Here is a 22,653-nt window from a genome sequence, read left to right on the forward strand (position 1 = left end):
GAAGCAAGGTTTTCATTTTGCCACACCTCCAAATTCAGAGAAAAGAAAAATGAGGAAGGCATTGATAAGCATGAAGTGGACTGGCTTTCTCCCTGCTCTGCTCAATGAGCATGTCATTCTAACTGGTCTGAAGAAACCAGCACACTTACCTTTCAGGCTGTGTATACCAAAGGAAAGCCAGCCAAAGAGCTGGGCTAAATGGAAATTCATATTTTCTTCTTTAAATAGTTTTCGTGTGATCTAACTCACATACCATACAGTTCATCCTTTTAAAGTATACAATCTGAAGACATTTAGTATGTTTATACTCAATTAATACCATCACCTCAACCTAATTTTAGAACATTTTCATCATCCCAAGCTATGTGCCTTTTAAAAGATGGTTAAATGGTTTGTGATATAAATAAATAAATACCCAAACATGTATAATCTAAAATAAAAACAAAAAGACATGTTCAATGAGATTATGAATGTTCTCAGTGCGAAATGGCCCTGTCTGCTGGGAGGTATGCACTTGATGACATAAGAAAGACAGTCTTTCTATTCCTAACTTTATTTTGGAAAGTCTAACTATTTGACTTAGGCTACTTCTCAGAAGCCATTTCTGCAAAATGCAGAAGGAATCATTGATCCTGCCCTTCAATCCAATCATTTTTCTTACAGAATAATTTCTAGCCATATCAAAAGCTACTCACTCTCTTCCTTACTATGCTTACCTCCACCCCCAGTTCATATATCACTGTAGCTGCTTATGGTAAATATCTATTGCTCTTCCTTTGAGCAGCTCAAGAAAATGCATTACAAGAAGCAACGGAAGAGAAAGATGGGAACACTTTCCATTATCCATTAGAACCAAGCCAAATTAATTTTAAACTGGTAATTCTGAGAGGGGAGCTTTTTGCCTTTTTTCCTTTTTTTATTTTTGGTGAGGAAGATCAGCCCTGAGCTACCATCTATGGCCAATCTTCCACTTTTTGCTTGAGGAAGATTGCTGCTGAGCTACCATCTGTGCCAGTCTCCCTCTATTTTATGTGGGATGCCACCACAGCATGGCTTGATGAGTGGTGCTTGGTCCACGCCAAGATCTGAACCCACAAACCCTGGGCCACCAAAGCAGAGAGTGAGAACTTAACCCCTACACCAATGGGCTGGCCCCCAGGGAGCTTTTTCTTAAACTTGACTAAAGCAGATATGCTTCATATTTTCCCATTTTGATCTTCAGTTTAATTCCTGGGACAAGAGTTCATCAGAATCTCCTATGTATAGGACCGTACAGAGAAGCAAGCTGGGGACTTCAACATACTGCCAAGAAACCTGGTTTATCAATCACCCAAATTTTGAGAGTCTATAGCTAAATAAAAGAATTTGGATATAGTAGCTAATACAAGTGCTCAATAAAAATGTTGGCTGAATGCTTTTGAATAATAATGTGATAACAGCTAATATTTATTAAACACCTAGCATAAGTCATCTTGCTGATCTGTCTTTTACATTAACTCATTTCATCCTCACAAAACCCAAGAGTAAGTCCTATCCTACACCACCATCATCATTACCATCATCCATATCTTAAAGATAGGGAAACTGAGGCAAAGAACAGGATGTATCGTGCTCCAGATTACAAAAGGACAGCCACAACTTAAAACCAGACTCTGGCTGCAGAGCTCACTTTCTTAACCATTACCTTATTCTGCCCATCAGAAAATACAGAAGGACGAAATGGTTATTTTACAGTAGAGATGTCACTCTATTCTCTAATACTAGAGAAATAGACAAGTTCCACTGGATATAGTGATATAACACCCAAGGGAGAAAACAAACCTAATTGTTTTCACATAGGACAGAAATACAGCAGTCCCCCCTTATCCAAGACCCCCAGTGGATGCCTAAAATCGCAGATAGTACTGAACCCTATATATACTGTTTTTTCCCATACATACATACATATGATAAAGTTTAATTGATAAATTAGGCACAGTATGAGATTAACAACAATTATAAAATAGAACAATTATAACAATATACTGTAATAAAAGTTATGTGAATGTGATCTCTACCTCTCTCTCAAAATATCTGATTGTATTGTACTCACCCATCTTCTTATGATGATGTGAGATGATATAACGCCTATGTGATGAGACGAAGTGAGTGTGATGTAGTGGTTAGGCTATTATTGGCCTTCTGACGACATGTCAGAAGGAAATCATCAAGCCATGATGATGTCAATGGTTGGATGTCAGGGGCAGACAATGTCAATGGTTGGGGATCCAACAAAGGGATGATTCATGTCCCTGGCAGAACGAGGCAGGACCACGTGAGATTTCATAACACTACCTCAGAACAGCACAAAAATTAGAACTTATGAATTGTTTATTTCTGGAATTTTCCATTTAATATTTTCAAATCATGGTTGATCGCAGGTAACTGAAACCACGCAAAGCAAAACCGCGGATACAGGGGAACTACTACATAGTGAGTAGACAGGAACTACACGAAGATTCCTTAACAATAAGGAAGGAGAGAGAGGGAATGTTCGCCATCCAAGACAGAAAAGCGGCAAAAAGCAATAGAAAACGGATGAACTAAACCATTTGAGGAATTAAACTACCAAGAACTGTGTTTCTAAAGAAGATCCAGTAAATACTCAGGTCCAATTATAGTGGCCAAGCGTAAACTCAGCTCTAGAATGTACCAGTAAGCTGTAAGCGATTTCTTTAAAGTGAAACTGGTTTGATGAAAAAACGTGCTAACAGCAGGTTGTTGGCCTGCATCTAGTTAAAAAACAAAAACAATAAATGACAGGTAAATAGCAAACTAAAGCTACAAAATATTAACAGCAACTATTATGAAGACTCAGCCGAAAGAAAAATATTCGCCCCAGCTTTACACAAATGTAATCTAAATTCATCCTGAATTTGCATGCATATTATCACAGAATTCGCCTCCATTAGACCACTACAGAAAACTGGTTGGCTGGGCATGACGAAGAGCCACTCCTAGTGCTCAAACAGAAGTCACACTTGACTCTTCCCTGAGACCACAGCTCTTCAAAGTGGACATGCATTCAAGAGACAACAAGCAAAATCATTTCAAGCATTCAAGACATAGGAATGAAAAGAAACAAGATCCATGCACACATCTAGCCTTTTAAAATCATGGTGGGGATCTGTAGGGCATTTTAAATCAGTAATGGCAGAGACTATAATTTTCTGCTAAAGGGATATTATCACAATTTTTCAACCTGGGTTTGAACCAAGGCTCACAAAAGCTCTTCTACTTAATGCAACATCACACCCAGCACTTTGCTGTGGCATTCCACACAGCAGGTCATAATCCTGATTCCTTGGTTCTTTGGAGTTAATCATTTCAAAAGGCAGTGAGGTGAACACATTAAATTAACAAGGTCAGCTAAAGCGGCTTCTTCCCATTCCCCACCCCCATATAGTCTTCTTCTTCAAAAGAGAAAAAAAATTTTCTTTTAAGTATTACATAGATCACAAACGCTTCCAACAAGCTACATTAAATTTTGAAATTTAACTCGTCATCCCTTGTATGAATACAAAACACCGTTAGGTAAAAGGAAAAACGAATATGGCCAGGTGTACTAATGAAAGCATAGGGAGACAAACCAGTGGTCCAGGAAATGGAACCCTGAGAAATATTAGCTTTATATGATGGTGAGGAAACCAAATTTTTCTTCAGTGCCACTTATGTCTTGATTTTTCAGTGTTTTAAGAGAAGGCAACAGCACAATTTAACAGGTTACATCAAGATCCTATTTCATCAATTGTTCTTTACACATTCTTAGTGACTAAAATTGTATCTCCAACTCTACCGTGTGCTTTCATGTACCACGAATATCCTCCAGTAGATTATTAAGGGATTCTCTTACTTCTTTTAAAATATACCTAAAAAAATATGGCTAATTTTTCCTCTTTTACCAGGAATGCTCAGGTTACACATGCTATTCAACAACGCCAAATGAATCTGGTAAAGGAAAATATACTAAATCAAGGCTGAGTGGACAAAGGCAAAATTAAACAAAATTAATTTGGCAAGGAATAAGCCTGTCCCTTTTTAGCTGCGATGGGAAGAGTGAGAGAGAATGGATTCTTTCTCAGATTACATCTTGAGGTTGAAAGCTGATATATAAATGGTAAATATTTTAATTTAACTAAAAATAGCTAACTCAAGCTTTTGTTATTTTTTTAAGACTCTTTCATATAGGAAGTGTGATGAAAAAGAAGGAGAGGCAAAGGGAGAAAGCAAGGAGCAGGAGAAGGAGGGGGTGGTGATTATCACCTGTAATATAGATTGTTTTAAAGCATAATTTTAAAAGTACTTGTTCCTAAATTCTTGACATCTATCTGTCACTTACCACCAGAGAATTAAGCAAAAGCACAGCTGCTCAGTAGAACATTTTTACTTATCTGGAAGGATAATTTCATGGATATATGATAATTATGTCTAGTAACTCTAAGAAAACCTCTAAGTGTGATCTGATACTGAAGTGGATTCCCAGGGTCTTAATATGCATTTGCCAGAAATTAGCAATCGTAAAACAACTTACTTTTTGACTCTGGCCAAAAGAGAAAACTAAAGTCATATGCTTGATTTCTTTAATAAACTAAATTTAGATTTTTAACTTTAAAATTGATTTTGACATAAACGGCTTTAAAATAACACAAGCATCTTTCATTTGAGCCTTTTCTCAGTTAATTATTTGCTGGCATTGTACTAGAAATTTCTTGGCTTCACCTTAAACCCACACTCCCAAGTGCTAATTAGAAGACTATATACATTATTAACTAGAGAATGTTGTGCTTAAAACATGCATGTTCCATATGTATCCTATTACTAACATTATTCCTTTCGCTCCTGGAAAGCTCTCTTTAGAAAACAAGTCCCTATTTAAACAAAGAAATTGGCTGCCATTGCGGAAATTCTTGTAAAATGCAATTAATAGGTAGGGGCCAACAGGACACAGGATCTTTGTCTTTGAAACATCCTTAACATGAATCAAATTTAATCTCACTGAAATAGTCAGTGGAGGGAAAAGTTAATGACTGCAGATGTTACACATTTTAATACTGCCAGGGGACTCCCAAAGAGAATGGCCAAATCTCATCTGAGCTACGCCACTACCCAGGAACCAGACATGTCGGTGAGCACAAGCGGGAGACATGACTTTTTCCAGTACTCTCTCTTCCAAAAGTCCACTGGACAGAAGGGAAAAGAAACACATGCAAACAAGGTAGACTTAATGATTTCCTAATGATGAAGGAGACATGATCTTCTCATTAATCGGCAAGCTAATTGACCACAATCTCAGTTTTATAATTTGAGTCCAATAATCCAAACTTTGGTGTCTGTATTCCACAAAATTCTCTTCACACTTCCACACCCTTCATCCAGGCACAAAGTTGTCAGTTCTGCTTGATTTGTTTGAATACTGTAGTCGACGACAGCTGTCGGAAACAGTACATTAGAACAGCTGCTCTGACAGCTACAAGGGGCTTGGAAGTTTAATTGGGCTCAATGTGACATTGCGCATTTTTCTAAACATAGAAATATCCACAAAACTAAAGAAATTTCTAATGAGTCTGAGCAATGTTTACTTATTGGCAACACCAACTGGTTAACCCCAGTTAGAGTTTATGTCATTGCTCTCATAAAATCTCTGCCACCAGGCTGGTAAGAGTACCAAAAAAAAAAAGAGAGAGAGAAAGACAAAACAGTAGGAGCAGTTAGATGCACAAAAAAGGGGCATTAAGAGAGGGAGGAAACGGTAAGGAAGTCACATCAATAATCTCTTTCAAAGGCTGGCTGGTAGCCAAGGAGGATCCCACAGTGTTTCAGGATTTACATCCAAAGGAAACGTATTCAGAGGCCCCGAGCCTGGTGCCAACTGCAAACAAAACTGCTCATTATGGTCACAGCCCCCTAAAGCAGGGGAGAATGGCTTACTCTCAGCATCCGCGCGGAGGAAGACAGCGAGGAGCAGCAGCAGCGGCCTGGCTACGTGCACCATCCTGCAGCTTGGCAGCAGCATGCGCTGGCAGCTTGGAATCACTGCCTCTGAAGCCGCAGCGAGTCTGTCCGATCTGAAATTTCAGCTGGAACACTTTCAGAGCCTGAAGGGGAGAGGAAGAGAAAAGAAAGGGAAGAAAACAGAAGGACTCTTAGATTTCTCACTCTTTTCCCCTCGTTCCATCACAATCAGCATGAGAGACACAATCCATTGTAAACACATGACAAATTGTAACCAAGATGCCTCTGTATTAGGTATTAGCAAGCAAATAACTTGGTTCGTAAAATGTGGCACCCTAGCATATCTTGTTCCCATTTTCAGGCCATCCTAAAGCCAACTACCTTGAATTTCACTCTCTGCTTATGCCACCTTTTGGGCAACGCTCTCTGAGAAGAAACTGTCACTTCTTATGAAACACTACAAGAATACATTGATGGAAGAAAGCACTCCGATGCTATAAGAAAGATTTAGGAGAAGCTCCACCACACAGGATAAAAGTCTGTTATTGACAGAATAATGGAAGCTGCTTTCTTGGCACCAGGTGAAATGACAGGGATAATTCAACTTCTCCAGCTAAATAATAGAGGTTAGAATTTTTTACACTAGCACATTTGGCTTCTTCCCTGAAGACACATCAATGTTTAAGTCTAGTTTGGCATCAATAAGTCAAAACAATAGTTAGCATGAGCCTCTTTGATTTCACAGGATTTTTATATGTCTCCTGGGCAATGGCTTAGTTTTCTCAATCTTTTATGTAAAATCAATAAGCCACAAACTATTTTTAGAGAGCCTACTGGGTGCAAGACATCAGAAATGCCACTTAGCACAAAGTGTCGCGAGGTAAAAAATGAGTCAGATTACATCCTCTGTGAGTTTCCAGTTTCATAGGGAAAATAAAACAGATAAGTGAGATGACTAGTCAAGTTAATAAGTGATCAGTGCCAGGAAGGAAAACCAAATAATGAGATACAAGATAGGATCAGGAATGGCATTATGGAAAAGGCAACCTCTCAAACTGGCCCTTGGAGGATAGGATGATTTTACCAAGAGGGAATGGCATTCCAGGAATTCTTTGCAAAGGCAGGGCAAGGAACTTTGGAAAAGGTGAATTGCCTGGTTAGCGTGGAGCAGGGCTGCCCAAATGTCTATTCACATCAGAACCATCTGGAAGGCTTGCTAAAACAGTGGGGAAGCACCCCTAGAGTTTGTAGTTTCGTAGATCTTGGTGGAGTCCAAGAATCTGCATTTCTAACAAGTTTCTGGATGATGCTGATGCAGCTGGTCCAGGGACCACACTGAGACCACTGGGTTGGTGTGATGGCTCCATTAGGAAATCAAAACAAGATGAGGCCAAAGAAAATGGCTCAGGCCTTTAAAAAAAATATGTCACAGAAAGCCATGGATGCCAATCTAAGTCAACCAGTCTTTATTCAGCAAACCACAATGAGAGCTGTTTAATGTTTTGGAGCAGAGGAACAATATGGGAGTAAGCTTTGGGAAGATTAACTGACAGCTGAATATGGGATGATTTAGAGAATACTATTAGGCCATAGCAGGAGTCGCAGGTGAAAAGGAACACAGACCATAAGACTGATGGTGGCCCTGGTGGGAATGGAAAAGAAGGGAAGCGATGACTGGCTCCAAGCAATAATGTGAAGTATGACTCTTCAGGTGATAAATAATTGTTCCTATAGAGCCTTCAATAAATCTATCACAGCATCTTACAGAGTAGGCCCTTGAGAGAGAGAGAGAATATTGAACGCTATTGCTTCCTCTATCACTGCGAGAAGAACTTGAGAATGACAATTAGAATTCTTCTGCAAAATGAAAGAGCACACCTTTAAGTTTTGTTTATTGGCATATTTGCAACACATACAACATTCTTGACAGGAAATACTAGAGATATCCAGAAATAACCTAATCCACTAAAATAACTTGTACTTTTAAAAAGTATTGTAACGCAGATACTACAGTGTGTCTTTTCTGAAACTGAGCTGGAGCATGAGAGTAAAAAGTTTTTAAAGATATTATCTTTTTCATTACTATGCATGAGTGGTTTGAATGAGGAAAGATAAAACTAAAAAGAAGGGGGGAAATCATTCTAATTACCATTCCACTAGATAGCCTTATTTTTTCCTTTTTAACAGATTTGTGGGTGGCATGAAGAAGCAAGTTGCACATTGAAACGCATTTACTTGAAACCAAAAGCTAGCCAGCTGCTCCAGATCAGCCATTGTTATCAATCTCATCTGGAAAACAACTTATCAAGCAGTTCATAGCTATCAAATGTTAAAATTCTCAAAACTTCATAGGAAAAGTGCTATAGGAACCAGCTCTGGCACCCTCCCCCTTTCACCGCTCCTGTCCTCATGCCAGCATTTCAAATGACAGCAAAGTCCAGGAGACATCAGTCCTGTCGGACTCAATTTGTGTCTGTGCAAGCGTATCAGAGCCAACTGCTACATAATGACTCGGTGCGATCACAGAGATGGAGATGTATGAAATGCTCTCTCAGGGAAGAGGTGCTTGGGCTTTTTCCCCGTACTCGACTGAAGTAGCATAAGAAGACCAAATTCTTCCAAATGAACCTACAAATGTTACCTCTGGACCCGGAACACTGACAGGGACCTAGACATGAACACAGATACAGACGTACATATTTATGCTTAAAGGGGCTATGCCCTTGGCCAAGATACGGAAACAGGAGATCGGAGGTGTGAGGATAAAGCCTATTCCAGATGTTCATTCCAGCCAATCTCCACTGCGTACCTTGTTTATTACATAGAAACATTGCCAAGAGGGAAATGCTGGCTTGCATATCAGTAAGGTGGAATTTCAATTTTAGAAATATGGGAAATGGATTTTTAAGGAAACATTAACAGTGAAAATAATGAAGCTGAGTGACTATTACAAGTAGTTTCCATTAGCCTCGAGAAAGGATTGCCAAGCACTGCAATGAGAAGAGCAAGACAAGGGATTCAGAGATAGTAAAAGTACCATGGTTTAGCTTACATCACAAATTACTCTGCATTTGTCCAATAGCCCTCAGCAGAGGCTAACTCACTGTGTGATTTTTATTTGCCTTGCCCTTTCATTAACTGGGACATGCGGATAAAACTAAACCATCTAGATCAGTTCAAAATAAAATAAATTTTAAAACTCTCTGGTTGTTTATTTCTCACAGCACAAAAATCTTAAGAAACAATAATTTTGTTGATTTCCAGATAGCTGAGTATCTACTTTTGTATTTACGTACACGTGTGGTTAGAGAAGCTAACAGTTCAGAGGGCCAGTGGATGCAATATAATTTGAAATGGAACGACAAAAAGTACCCTTGCCCAAAAGTCTGCACAAATCACTGCTTCAAGTGATCACATATGCTGACCCCTAGCCAACTCTTTCTCTTCAATTTAACGTTGCAACCCTTTTCTGTAATATGTATACCCATATTCAAATTAATATGAATGCTGAAGGATTTTTCTTTTAGCTTTCTGTATTGTTGGTACGCATTTCTGTAGATTGTGTTAAAATAAAAGAAAAAAAGGCAAAATGGAGATTTCATCTTTTAAAAATATCCTAACAGTCCCTTAGAGAAATGAGTGGTTGCAGGTTTTATGTAGGAAATGCACAAAACGAGTGTGGAACATCTTGTCATACCAGGAAGCAAGGAAGATTTCTGGAACGACTAGATTATATCCAAAACAGAAGCCAAGGTGATGAGGCTCCCATCAGCCAAATGTAGAAAATCTGAGTGGCAAAAAGAATAACTGCAAGGAACTAAAGCGCAACATACTAAAATCCATGAGATCATAACTTTAAAAATAATTTTAAAAAATAGCATTGGTCACCCAAGGAGGAAGTGAAAGGATCAAATCATTATTCTGAAAAGAGGGACAGAAAGGGAAAGAATTAAGCATTAAAACAAAAAAATCTCCAGGGGCCAGCCTGGCGGCGTAGTAGTTAAGTTCGCACATTCCACTTTGGCAGCCCTTGTTCACCGGTTCGGATCTCGACCATGGACCTAGCACCACTTGTCAAGCCACACTGTGGTGGCATCCCACATAAAATAGAGGAAGATTGGCACAGATGTCAGCTCAGTGACAATCTTTCTCAAGCAAAAAGAGGAAGATTGGCAACAGATGTTAGCTCAGGGCCAATCTTCCTCACAGGAAAAAAATCTCCATAAGAACTTAAAAACAAAAATTAGTGCTGTCACTAGAAAACTGGATATCACTGTTTATCTCTAAACATTTTGCTTCTGTCTGTCTTATAACAACCCCATACTCTCAATTCTAGACATCTTAGAAGCAATAATATCATAATGCTATTTAACCTGAGCTTATATCCTTTAAGTTGGAGAGATGGTGGGGTAAGGAGAAAGTCCCCAAATGCTGTGACTTCTTTTCATCAACCTCCCAAACCAATCAGGCCTCTATAAATTGTCTAACACAGATTTCCAATCATTTAATGTGACCGATCACTTGCATACAAGATGGGCTACCAGGAAACTGCTATTTGTAAAACTGACGAAAGCAGGCTGCTGTGGTTGCAGCTAGAAGGAGTAGAAGGGCCTGGTGTTCATAGCAAGCATGGTGGAGACTCCTGAGGGCACCCTGTGAATTCTCTGTGCCCTCAGCACACAGTGACAACACAAGGACACGCAAAGAAAAAAGAAAACAAAAATAAACTTTCACCATTTCACTTATTCATGAGGATTTTCCAAGAGAAGATAGCCCCCTAAATATTTTATCATGGTCTAGGACAAGTATCCTCCAGAGCTGGTCAATAAAACTTTCTGCAGGAGAGAAATGTTCTTTATCTGCACTAACAATTGACCACTTTTAAACATAGCTAGTGAAAACAGGAAGTAAGCATTTGATTGTATTTAAATTTAATTTACATTTAAATCGCCATGTGTGGCCAGCAGCTGCCCTTTTGGACAGCACAGACTATAGCTACATGTTTCAACAGCACTCAACAGCATAGCTATTAACAAGGTCTAGGTTTTCTGGGTTGTAGACTGAAACAATGAAGTGAGAAGTCCTTGGCTTCCCAACAATTAAGACTCTAAAGATTCATGGTGTTATGTGAGGAAATCCACTTAACCTTTGGGTCACTCACTTCCCCATCCCTGTCCCTTACCCTTGTCAAAAAAAATTGTTTCATTTTTTTAAATTATTTCATTGAATGTAAAGGGAGGATCAATAAGTGGTCAAATGGACCACTGGAAAATGTCCAAAATAGAAGTATTTGTTAGTAAAAGGAAAAATCGGTGTTTCATATCATAGCTAGAAGAGTTATGTTTCTCACTAATAAAAGTCCCTGTTTGGGATATAACAGAAATCGGAACTTCTGCCAGCAAAGACACACCACATTCCATAGACGGGAAAGACAAGCATATTTCTACACATTCACGTGAAATAATTTGTATAGTTTTTATAAAATGGCTGCACTCAATTAATTAATATCAGTGAGGAATTTGGGAAACATATTCTTAAATATTACATGCAGCACCGAAAACCCCTGTGTCAATCATGGAAAATATTGCTGAGGAAAAGAAGGGCAATAGAAGGAGATTATTAAATTAAATAAAACAGTGGAAAATAACTGCACACCCAATACACCTCTGTATAAAGTATTCAAATCTAAAGAATATAAGCAATTATTAGTATGAGAGAAACTCAAATCTTAAAATGATACTCTTTCACATAATAGCACATCATACCAAAAACTCTAATTTTTTTCTATATTTTGCCCTAAATACGCTTTCATGACAATAAATTAAAAAAAAAAACAAGAGGGAGTTTATGAAACATGACATATAAATACAAAGTAATAACTCAATCATCTCATTTTTGGCTTAGGCTATGACTTAATATGAAGACACCAAGGGTGACTGTAAGTAAGCACACAATAATTCTTCGAAGAAATAAACTGAATTGTAAGAATAACTGAAGAGTAAAACAATACCTATCAATGTGGATACCATAAAAGGTTCTTTATATGTTTAGTTTTAATACATAGAAAAGCCAACTGTCTGAGCTTTATACAGTATGATTCACTTTCCAAATTACTATTGATAGCATCTCTCTATCTATAAGATTTCAAATAACTTTGCATTTGAGGCACACATAAATATCAGTTACTTTCACAAATGGCAAAATGACATTATTAACTTTGATCGTTTCTTTCTCCTTCAGGAAGCAAAAATGAGAATGCCAAGAGAAATTAATAGACAGGGAAAAAATCTCATCTTCCTGCCCACCTTTTCTTTTTCCCCTACAAATAAAACTAAGTTTGATTTGAAAAGTAGGATAGCTTTAGACATAGCATCTAATTTCTTTAAATGATTGTTGCACGTGATAACTATCTGGTTTTACATTGTGCTAGTGAAAACTAAAGTACAAACCTATTTAACATGCTTTGGGACTCTGCTATTTTTTCCATTCTTCCAAAAAGACGTTTTAGAAGTGAGAAACTGATCAATCTCACAACGTATAGACAGACATGCAACCCAGCCACTTCCCACCCAAATGACAGAACCTGAATTCTACTATTTTAATCTTTGGGCAGTTTTAAACAGATGTGCAACCATCATTCTTAACTCACTATACTTGATTTTCTTTGTCATTTTCCTTAAAAATCAAAAGGGTGTTTCTTTTTAATGCACACAAAATATGCTTTTGTTTAAAATACAATTAGCTTTTACAATATACTATAGTTAATAAGGTACTAGTTATTACCATGTTGATTTTATTTGTTTAGTGTCCATCAACACATAGTGGAAGAGAAATCTAGCAATACATGATATATGCTATCTACTTACTATGAAAAGTAAATTTTTAAATTTGTGGAGAACTTCCCATTCCTTTTAGCACTGATTACTTTTTTCCTTGAGACTATTTTAAAAACAAAATGAAGCGCCTTTTAATCATTTTTAAATACTTCATTACTAGAGCTCAGTGGAATCCAATTTTGCCTACTCACAGGTGTTATATCTATGACTTCATCCTCCGAGCGATCAAAGCTCCGGACCAGCAGTTCTTAACTGAGAATGATTTTGCCCCCTTCCCAGGGGACTCTGGCAATGTCTGGAGACGTTTTTTTGTTGTCACAAAATAAGGGGAGTTTAAGGGCAATGCTAATGGCATCTAAGGGGCAGAGGACAGGGATGTCCTAAATATCTTACAAGGCACACTACAGCCCCCCACAACAAAGAATTATCCATACCGAAATGTCAACAGTGCTAAAGTTGGGAAATATTGTCCTAGGATAGTTCATTAATGTTGAGGAAAATTTAAAATTAAAAAATGGGGATTTTCAAGGTCTGTTTCTAGCACATTGTCTTCTAAACCCACAAAATTCTAGGTGTTTCTCGTGCAGTTTTAGTACATAAACTCAAAACAGATTTGAATTTCTGGGCATGGAAGTCAAAACACTATGGATGACTCCCAAATTTCCCTTTTTGTCCTAAGCTAGAACCAAAGTTGGCTTGCCTTATGGGAAGTTCAGTTCACAGGCTTAGGTGGCATAAATACTGTCACCAATTAAAAGAATGACTCTGTTAAATGGAGCAGACATCTCACTGATGTCTGTCAGTGGATGGACATGATTCCCATCTCTCATGATGGGAGCTTATCTCTTCTGGGAGGGAACAGTCCCAGGATAGGAATACTCAATTCCAAGGAATGTTCTTTCAAATCCCTTCCAGCAACAGAGATAGAAAGTGGAATGGTGAGAGACCATCATGAATGGCTGGGGAACGTGGAATTAAAAAATATTCTATTTGCTTTCCTGGTGTTGTCCTCATGACTAATCCCATGTCTCTCTGAAAATCTATGAACACACATGGTAGAGAGACTAGGTTCTGTGTGGAGAAATCAAATAAATGGTTATTAAACCAAATAGAAATATAACCTAAAGAAAGGTAGAGGGAAGAAATATTCATCGTAGATATTCAGTATTTACTCTCCTCTCCCACCCTGCACATTCCTTATATTCAGTTATATTGCACTCTCCTTTATTGTTAGTCTACCCTTCTTGAATGAAACCATAGATTGATAAAAATCAGAAAAAAATTACAGATTATCTTGGGCAACCCCCTCATTTGGCAGACAATGAATGAAGTGAAAGGACATATGGAATTGATAACCTCAGGATAATATTTACAGATTATGTGAGGGATTTAACTCAAAATACTCTTATTAAAACAAGATTAAGTGAAGATATAGATGAAACAAGATTGGCCAAGACTTGATTGTTGAATCTTAATGCGAACAGGAAGATTCATTATACTTGTCACTATATTTTTGTATATGTTTGAAACATATAAATTTCAATGCTAAATTTGATGTAATTTATTAATATAATATATATAATATAATAATAAATCTTCAAATCTTTTTAAAAAGAATAACCTCAGGATACACATCTAGTTAGTCTCAGAGAAGGGTTCAGAACCCAGACCCATTTTATATCTTGTATAGCATTCCTGACTTACTATAATGGAGATACTTAGCTTAGGTGAAGTCATGATTAATTCTAAAATGAGCAACATAAAGAAAATGTCTCTCCTTTAATTGGCAGAGAGACAACATAAGGATTGGTCGAAATGAAGGGGGAAGAAAACCTTAAAAGTGGGGTGTAGCAAGGAAGAATGAGAGGATCTCACTGGATTAAAGTGTTTGAGAGTTATTGTCCTAGAGGGGTAAATAATTCACAAATGAAAGTTTATCCCATGAGTCAAAAATTCCAAAGGGTCAATCTTTAACTGCATAACCCATTATTATGTACTTTATTATGTACTTGAGTATATTAGAGTTAAAGAGTTTATAGGTGTGTTTGGAAGTAGAAACGATTAACCAGAAATAGATTTTTTAAATTCTCACATGTTAGTAATTGAATTAATAACATGCAGACACATGTTTATACCACCTTAAGGCATATTTATTTTGTATATTACCATCAAGTTCTTTTTTATAGAGGTTATTTTCTCTGTTGTTTAAATTTTAGCAAGATCCCTGTTGACTAATTAGGAATAGGTAGGAATGTATTAGATGGTGAATTCCCAGAGTTACACAGGACAGTTACCTACACAGAAAGATGCCGGCCTGAGTGCACTTTATTATAAAGTTGCTGAGGGCAACACGGCCGTATAGAAAGGAGAAATGAAGACACACAATGGTTACTTTTCAAAAGCAGTGGCAATACAAAGTGATTTGATAATAAAGTACAAAAATTTCCTTTAGCAATAAAAGCACTATGCATTTCCCATATCAAGATGTCAGACTAGCAATGAAAAAAATATTTTTCCCATAGTCACTCTTTTAGAAAATATATTTGAGACCTCCAGAAAAAGGCTTCATAAAATACTGTCATTTTTATTATACTTCTATAAAATACTCAAACAAAAGACACAGTACAGATATCAAAAAAGGAGTTTAAAGTCATTAAAAGCCTACTTGCAAACTAGATGTAATAACTTTCTCAATACCAAATTTTCCACATACCAATCGTAATCTTAAGTAAATGTCCCACACAACTAAAAGAAAAGGAAATGCCAAATAATAATATCAACCAAACGTCTCCGCTGGATTTAGACATCATCATGGAGGTCTTCTGAAATGCAGATTTTTACATTCCAAGGTACAGGAGTGGCCAGTTACTAACAGAAGTAGAAGCAAGCCTGGGGAGTGAGCAGGTTGCGAAGCTGGCAGGCAGACATGGATGGACAGCGGTTGGGGTGGGAGGGGATAGGATACCAAATTATTTGGTGGAAGAGCAAGCTCCAAATTAAAATGCCAGCTCTTGAGCAACTTCTCTATTTTTCGTAGTATGTCCCGTGATGTTTCCATCACAAACTGAATAGACTGACCCTTTCCTTTAGGATGTTTCCTTTAATATTTTGAAGACATAGATTTAACCATGATGTATTATTATTTTACCTTGTAAAAAACTTCTGAAAAGCTATACTTTTAGAAAATGTTCTCACTTCCTCCCACAGCAACTGTCACTAGGGTCAAAACTATTCATAGCATAAATCTTTATCATTTTCACACTTTGCACTTTAGATTGGTGCATTCATCCCAAACATAAATAGGGTGCATACAGACGAGACACAAATATAGTGCATGTTTAAAAATCCATGTGAAATATATATTTATATATTATATATTCCTACCATAGTACTGATGAAGTAAATATACTGGCAAACACACAAACTTAGAACTTTTAAAAATGAGATAAACAATAAACAGAAATTGGGGCCAGCCCAGTGGCGTAGTGGTTAAGTTTGCACATTCCGCTTCGGCAGCCCTAGGTTCACAAGTTTGGTTCCGGGGCGCAGACATAGCACCACTTGTCAAGCCACACTGTGGTGGCATCCCACATAAAATAGAGGAAGATTGGCACAGACGTTAGCTCAAAGCCAATCTTCCTCACAAAAAATAAATTAATTAAATAAACAGAAATAGAAGTTCTACAACTTTTTCCTAGGCCACACAAATCACTGGAGGTCCACTGCCCTAGATTCTCTGCAGTTTGGACTTTTTTCACATTATTTCAGGTAACAATAGAGAAAAAGGGGCACTTTTACTGATTTGTCTACCAACCCCCTTCTGGAGTCAAACACTTGCTGTCATAACCAAATGTTAAAGGCTCTATGTGACAGCTGATGTCAACATGATGTAACACAGAGGAGAAAAGACAGTGTTGTTTTTTGAGATTTTCATACAATGTCTTCATTTTATAATTGTGAACCATCTCGCTGAACTAGAATAACTTTACACATCAACTGTGTTTTTGTTTTAAAAATGAATTCCTTCATTCTTTTGCTCCATGAATATTCTTGAATACCAAGCAGGGTGGTAGGTATAAGAGCCTTGACACTGCACGGGACAACAAGGTCACTGATACATTCTGGTGTGAGGAGATAGAAAAATACAAATAATTTCTTTAAACACTCAAGTTTTAAGGCAAAGGGGTAGAGAGTAACTGGTCAGTGGAAAGGGAGAAAGGAGGCTTTAGATAGGGTGGCAGAGAAGGGCCCTGAAGAGGTAGGGTGTGAGCCTGACCTTGAATGACAAGACACTGTGCAGAAGAGCTTTCCAGGCTAAGGGACAGACCACCCAAGGCAGAGGCTCAGAGGCAGGAACAAGCTTGGTGTGGCTGGAGCCCAGCGAGGCAGGCAGAGAGTGGCATGCAGCAGGCTGGGAAAACAGGATGGACCCAGATTGCACAGGGTCTATAGGCCACACTGGAGAGACTGGGTTTCATTTGAAAAGCCATGGGAAGACACTGGAGGGCTTTATGCTATGGAGTGACAGGGTCTGATTTATATTTAGACGACTTCTGCAGTGGCTGTGTGCCAATGGTTTTCAAATTGCAATTCTCCCAGCACCACCCACCCTGCTCTGAGTCTCTATAGACATTTCCAATCCATTTATTTGGACATAGCCATTGTACTATGTGGTGAAGCCTTTGACTCTTTAAGTTTCCCAGTTTCACTTTTCAAGGATCCTATGGCAATCTCTCTTCCCAATTCTGCTTAAAACAATCAGAAATAACGTGCTGCTTTTTAAGGTTTTAAATTGTCGTTCTCTGTTCCTATATAGCAACAGGCCCTAAAAAACCAAACGGATTTCTTCTTCGTCCCAGGGCTCTCCCATAGAGCAGTTTAACATGCTTTAGAATTTCTACTTGAAAAGTAAAGTACCTGATGTAGTTCTTTCTCATTTGCGTTCCTGAAAACTAAAAAAAATATGCTTTCATGTACAAAGAAACGGTGGGCACACCGGATCTCTGTGGTCACACTTTTAAATCTGTGATTCTGGAAAGCCTTTCTACACATACTTAAAAAAAGAAGTTTCTGAAGTTTGGGACATCAAAGTCTTGTTTTGACTCCTTTAAACCCTGTAATGTTAGCATTGATATTAATACCTAGTAGTACACTGGCATTCAGACCAGTACAAAACATGGCCTCTCCAATAATTCAAAAATCCTTTCTTTGGGGATTTAGAAGCTAGGTCCTACTGTGAGTCAATTGCTGGATAGCTTCTCAAATTAGCTTTTCAGTCTTAGTTATCTTTTACATTTCATCCTTTAGTCTTCATGCCAGCATTTCCTCCATCATTAAAGTGAGGTTTTTAACATCCCAACCTGAAGTTATTTAATTCTTTACTTTTTCTCATTAGATACCTAAATAGACTTGGAACTACCAGTATTTAACCTCTGTCTTAAAAATACATTATAGAGGGGCCGGCCTGGTGGTGTAGTGATTGGGTTCACGCACTGCTTCAGTGGCCAGGGATTCGTGAGTTCCTGGGTGCAGACCTACACACTGCTCATCAATCCAGGCTGTGGCAGCATCCCACATACAAAACAGAGGAAGATTGGCACGATGTTAGCTCAGGGCCAATCTTCCTCACACACACACAAAAAATACACCACGTGTATGCATAGTTCCTTATATGGTGGGTACAGAAAGTGACTAAAAAATGCCACCTTACCCTGCACATTAAGAAGAGTTAATTCCCTCTCTGTTTGGTGTTACCACTCACCTTGGCCAACAGAATAGGGCAGAAGCAACACTGTGTGCATTCTCACCTGAGCCTCAAGACGCCCAAGAAACTTCAGAAAGCAGCCTTGCATGCACTCTTCCACACTTACTAATCTCGTGTTCTCCATCACCACCACCATTTGAATAAGCCCAAACTAGCCTGGTGGAGGATGAGAGACCACGTGGAATAAAGATGAGCTACCCAGCTGAGTCACCATGGACCAGTCATTCCCCAGAGGACCTGGCAGCTGACCAGAGATTCATGAGCAAGCCCAGCAAAGATCAGCCGAGCATGGCTCACAACAGCAAGACCACCCAGCTGAGTCGGGCCCAAACCACTGACCCAGAGAACCATGAGATAAATAACTGTGTGTTGGGTTAAAGTACTAAGTTTTGGGATGGTTTAGTATATAGAGAAAGCTAATGACATCAAGGGATTAAATATTTATCTCATCTACTACAAAACAAAGGTTTTTTTAAATGTATGTTTTCTTCAGTACTTTACCCACTTTAAATACTCAGGTAGGCGACGTGGCTTCTTCTGGCTGCATCTGAATGAATTTGGTCCTCTTTTGACAACAATCAACCAGTAAAATCACCGTGATTAGCATTCAGATTTTTTAAGTAGTGTATTGTTCTGTGATTTAGGAAAATCAGTAAGTCAGAACTGTTAGTGCCTCTTTGCCCCTTGTTCCAATTATAAATATTTTCTGCCACATAACTCAGAGAGAGTGAAATTCTTCTAAAATATCTTTAACCAGTGGCTAAAACCACCCAGCATGATGTTCCTTCCTGGTGATATAAGTGAAGTGATGTATGTGTCTGAGATCTCAACTGATCTCACCAAGTATACTGACAGGTAGTAGTTAGCATAATATTTTATCTCCATAGATGTTGTTTTCCTTAAGCAGTTTCCGCCCAGGGATAGAGCCCACAATTCCAGTTAGGTTAATAATCTAAAAGCAGGGAAATTTTCACCAAAGCTTTTTAAAGGAATGACATTTTGAACATTCAGTGTGTGCTCCTCAGGCCAGTTTCTGACAGCATGATGGATGTGCCTATCCCTGGACAAGAGCTAGTCAACTTGACTAGTGCCCTAGAATGTGGGAAAAAGTGAGCAGACATGCTGACTATTAAAACTGATAAGTGAATTTAGCAAGGCTGCTGAATATAGAGTCAATATAAAAAGTCAGCTGCATTATATAGTAACAACAATCAAATAGAAAATAAATATATTTAAATGTGCTATTTATAACATCAACAATATTTTCAATTATAGAAATAAATGTAATAAAAGTTGACAATATTTTTATGCAGAAAATTACATAGCATTAGTAATAAGTTAAATATGACTTAAATAAATGGATGGTCATAATATGCTCATGGTTTGAAACTCATTATCATAAAGATGTCAATTTTTCCCAAATTGATCTATGAATTCACAGTAATCCCAATATAAATTTCAATAGGTTTTTCTTGAGAAATAGAAAAACTGACTTTAGAATTTATAAGGAAGTACAAAGAACCAAGAATAGCCAAGACAATCTTATGAGGAACAAAAATTGAAGACTGCCCATTAAAGGAAACACTGTCAGTTACCAACACTTAATATAAAGCCACAAAAATTAAGATAGTGAAGTATCGACTCAAGGACAAACAGACCAGTGAAGCAGAATAAGTCTAGAAACATATCCAGCTATATCAAGGCAGTTGATTTATAAACAACTGTGTACTCATAATGAAGTGGGAAAGAATAATTTTTTCAATTACTAGTACTGAGTCAAGTGGATATCTATACGAATAGAAACATATGTCGAGGGGCTGGCCCGGTGGCACGGCAGTTAAGTTCGAGTGTACTGCTTCTCAGTGGCCCGGAGTTCACCGGTTTGGATCCCGGGTGTGGACACGGCACCACATGGCAAAAGCCATGCTGTGGTAGGCATCCCATGTATAAAATAGAGGAAGACGGGTATGGATGTTAGCTCAGGGCCAGTCTTCCTCAGCAAAAAGAAGAGGATTGGCAGTAGTTAGCTCAGGGCTAATCTTCTACCAAAAAAGAAAGTCGACCCCCTACCTCACACCATACACAAAATCACTTCCAAATGAATTATAGACCTAAATATAAAAGATAGACAATAAATCTTAAAGAAAAATAACAGAAAAATATCTACATAACCTTAAGACAGCCAAAGAGTTCTGAAACAGGACAAAGTAATAACAATAAAGATTGATAAATTGGAATTAAATAAAAATATCTGCTCATCCAAAGACATTGTTAAGAATGATCAATGCACAAAGTGGAAGAAGATATGTGAAAACATATATCCACCACAGGCCTGACACTATCCACTTTTTATTGTATTGTCTGTCTTTTGAGGGGAGGGGGTGGAGATAAAATCCTTGAACAGGCAATTCACAAAGAGAATATCCAAATGCCCACCAAACATATGAAAAGGTGTTCAACAATGTTAGTAGTTGGATAAATGCAAATTAATATCCCACTGAGAAACTGCTACACACCAAAATATTTAAAATTAGAAATTGAACACCACCACAAATTGGCAAGGTTGTAGAACAAATCAACACTCATATACTCCCGAGGGGAGTGCAAATTGGTAAAATTCCTTTGAAAAAGTATTTAGTAAAACCAAATATACACCTACCCTATCATCCAGCAGTTTCATTGCTAGTTATAGACTGGACATTAACATCAATGTTACTATAAAAAAGAGGTATAAACTAGAAATAACCTAAATGGTCATCAATATCAGACTAAATAAATAAATTGTGGTATATTCATAAAATTGAATATTTGATTGCTGCAATGAAAATTTTAAAAATTTCTGCTGAGAAAACTTTAGTTTTTTTAGAAACTGTTTGTCAGTGCATACTTTAGCTTAGTAACCACCCACCACCCCACAAAGCATTTTGAAGAAAATTTTAAAAACTGGTCACTAAGAATAAACTAAGTTGGGCCAGCCTGGTGGCACGGCGGTTAAGTTCACACGTTCCACTTTGGCAGCCCCGGGTTCGCCAGTTCAGATCCCTGGTGCGAACCTACACACCTCTTGTCAACCCATGCTGCGGCAGGCGTCCCACATATAAAGTAGAAGAAGATGGGCACAGATGTTAGCTCAGGGCCAGACTCCCTCAGAAAAAAGAGGAGGATTGGCAGCAGATATTAGTTCAGGGCAAATCTTCCTCAAAAAAGGAAAAAAAAACCAAGAATAACATAAGTCAAAGTTACACATAAATTAGAACTGAGCTCTAATTCTCTTGGAAACATTGTCAGAAGGCAGAAAAAGTAAGTGACCAGCCCAAAGCACTGAGAATCTAAAGACTTATGGCTTCCAGTAGTCAGGATCAGACGTAGCCTTTCAGTTCCAAGCAGGAGGAAGAAATACTGAAACATGATGAAGGAAACCACACGGAGAAAGAAAAGGGGCCCCTGGGTCCAGGAGAAGCGGTGTAGTCCAAGGAAAGGGGCAGCGACCAGACCAGCTTTAGTACTCACTTTCTTATTCACCTTGGCCAAAGCAGTCCCCTTCTCTGCCTCAGTTTCCCTAACTGCTCAATTTTATAACACGTATTACCATCGACATATCATATAAGTAATTTATTTGTTGTTAATTGTTTATTGTCCTCATCTCCAGTAGTATCCACAACAGATTTTTTTGAAAACCTTGTTAAATACTCATGACTTATGTGAAAGGATATATATATAATATGTACAGGACAAGCTTATTTTGTAGGACGCATCAAAAATTGCAGCAAACTCATCTGCAGTTTTTCCCAACTCACAGGTGATGGTGATGGTAGCGCCAATGGTGGGACACAGTGTCAGCTTGGTCTACCAGATAGCTACACTGACCGTATTTTCTTTGAAGGGCACAGTGCTGGGCTATTCAAGGGCAGATTTTGTAAAGCCCTAGAGTTTTAGTCTTAATAAGAAATTACTGTCCAATCTTCAAGCTTACTTCATGTATAGGACCTTCCAAAGTATACGTATAAACAAGTGAAAGGCAGTAAAAACGCTCAAAATAATAACCTGATTTCAGAAGCACTT

At 38.0% G+C, this 22,653-nt stretch overlaps 1 protein-coding gene across 50 annotated transcripts in view; it reads right to left on the reverse strand.

Annotated features, from left to right (window-relative positions):
* PTPRD (protein tyrosine phosphatase receptor type D) overlaps positions 1-22,653 on the reverse strand; it is a 2,083,106-nt gene that overhangs the window by 379,412 nt on the left and 1,681,041 nt on the right. For all 50 annotated transcript variants that reach the window (XM_070248854.1, XM_070248852.1, XM_070248848.1 and 47 more), the window contains one exon: positions 5,968-6,134. In XM_070248854.1, coding sequence (XP_070104955.1) covers positions 5,968-6,052 — 85 coding nt within the window. In that variant the 5' untranslated portion in view covers positions 6,053-6,134. The remainder of the gene's footprint in view (positions 1-5,967; positions 6,135-22,653) is intronic.

Source organism: Equus caballus, chromosome 23 (assembly GCF_041296265.1).
Source record: "Equus caballus isolate H_3958 breed thoroughbred chromosome 23, TB-T2T, whole genome shotgun sequence".
Classification (NCBI taxonomy): domain Eukaryota; kingdom Metazoa; phylum Chordata; class Mammalia; order Perissodactyla; family Equidae; genus Equus; species Equus caballus.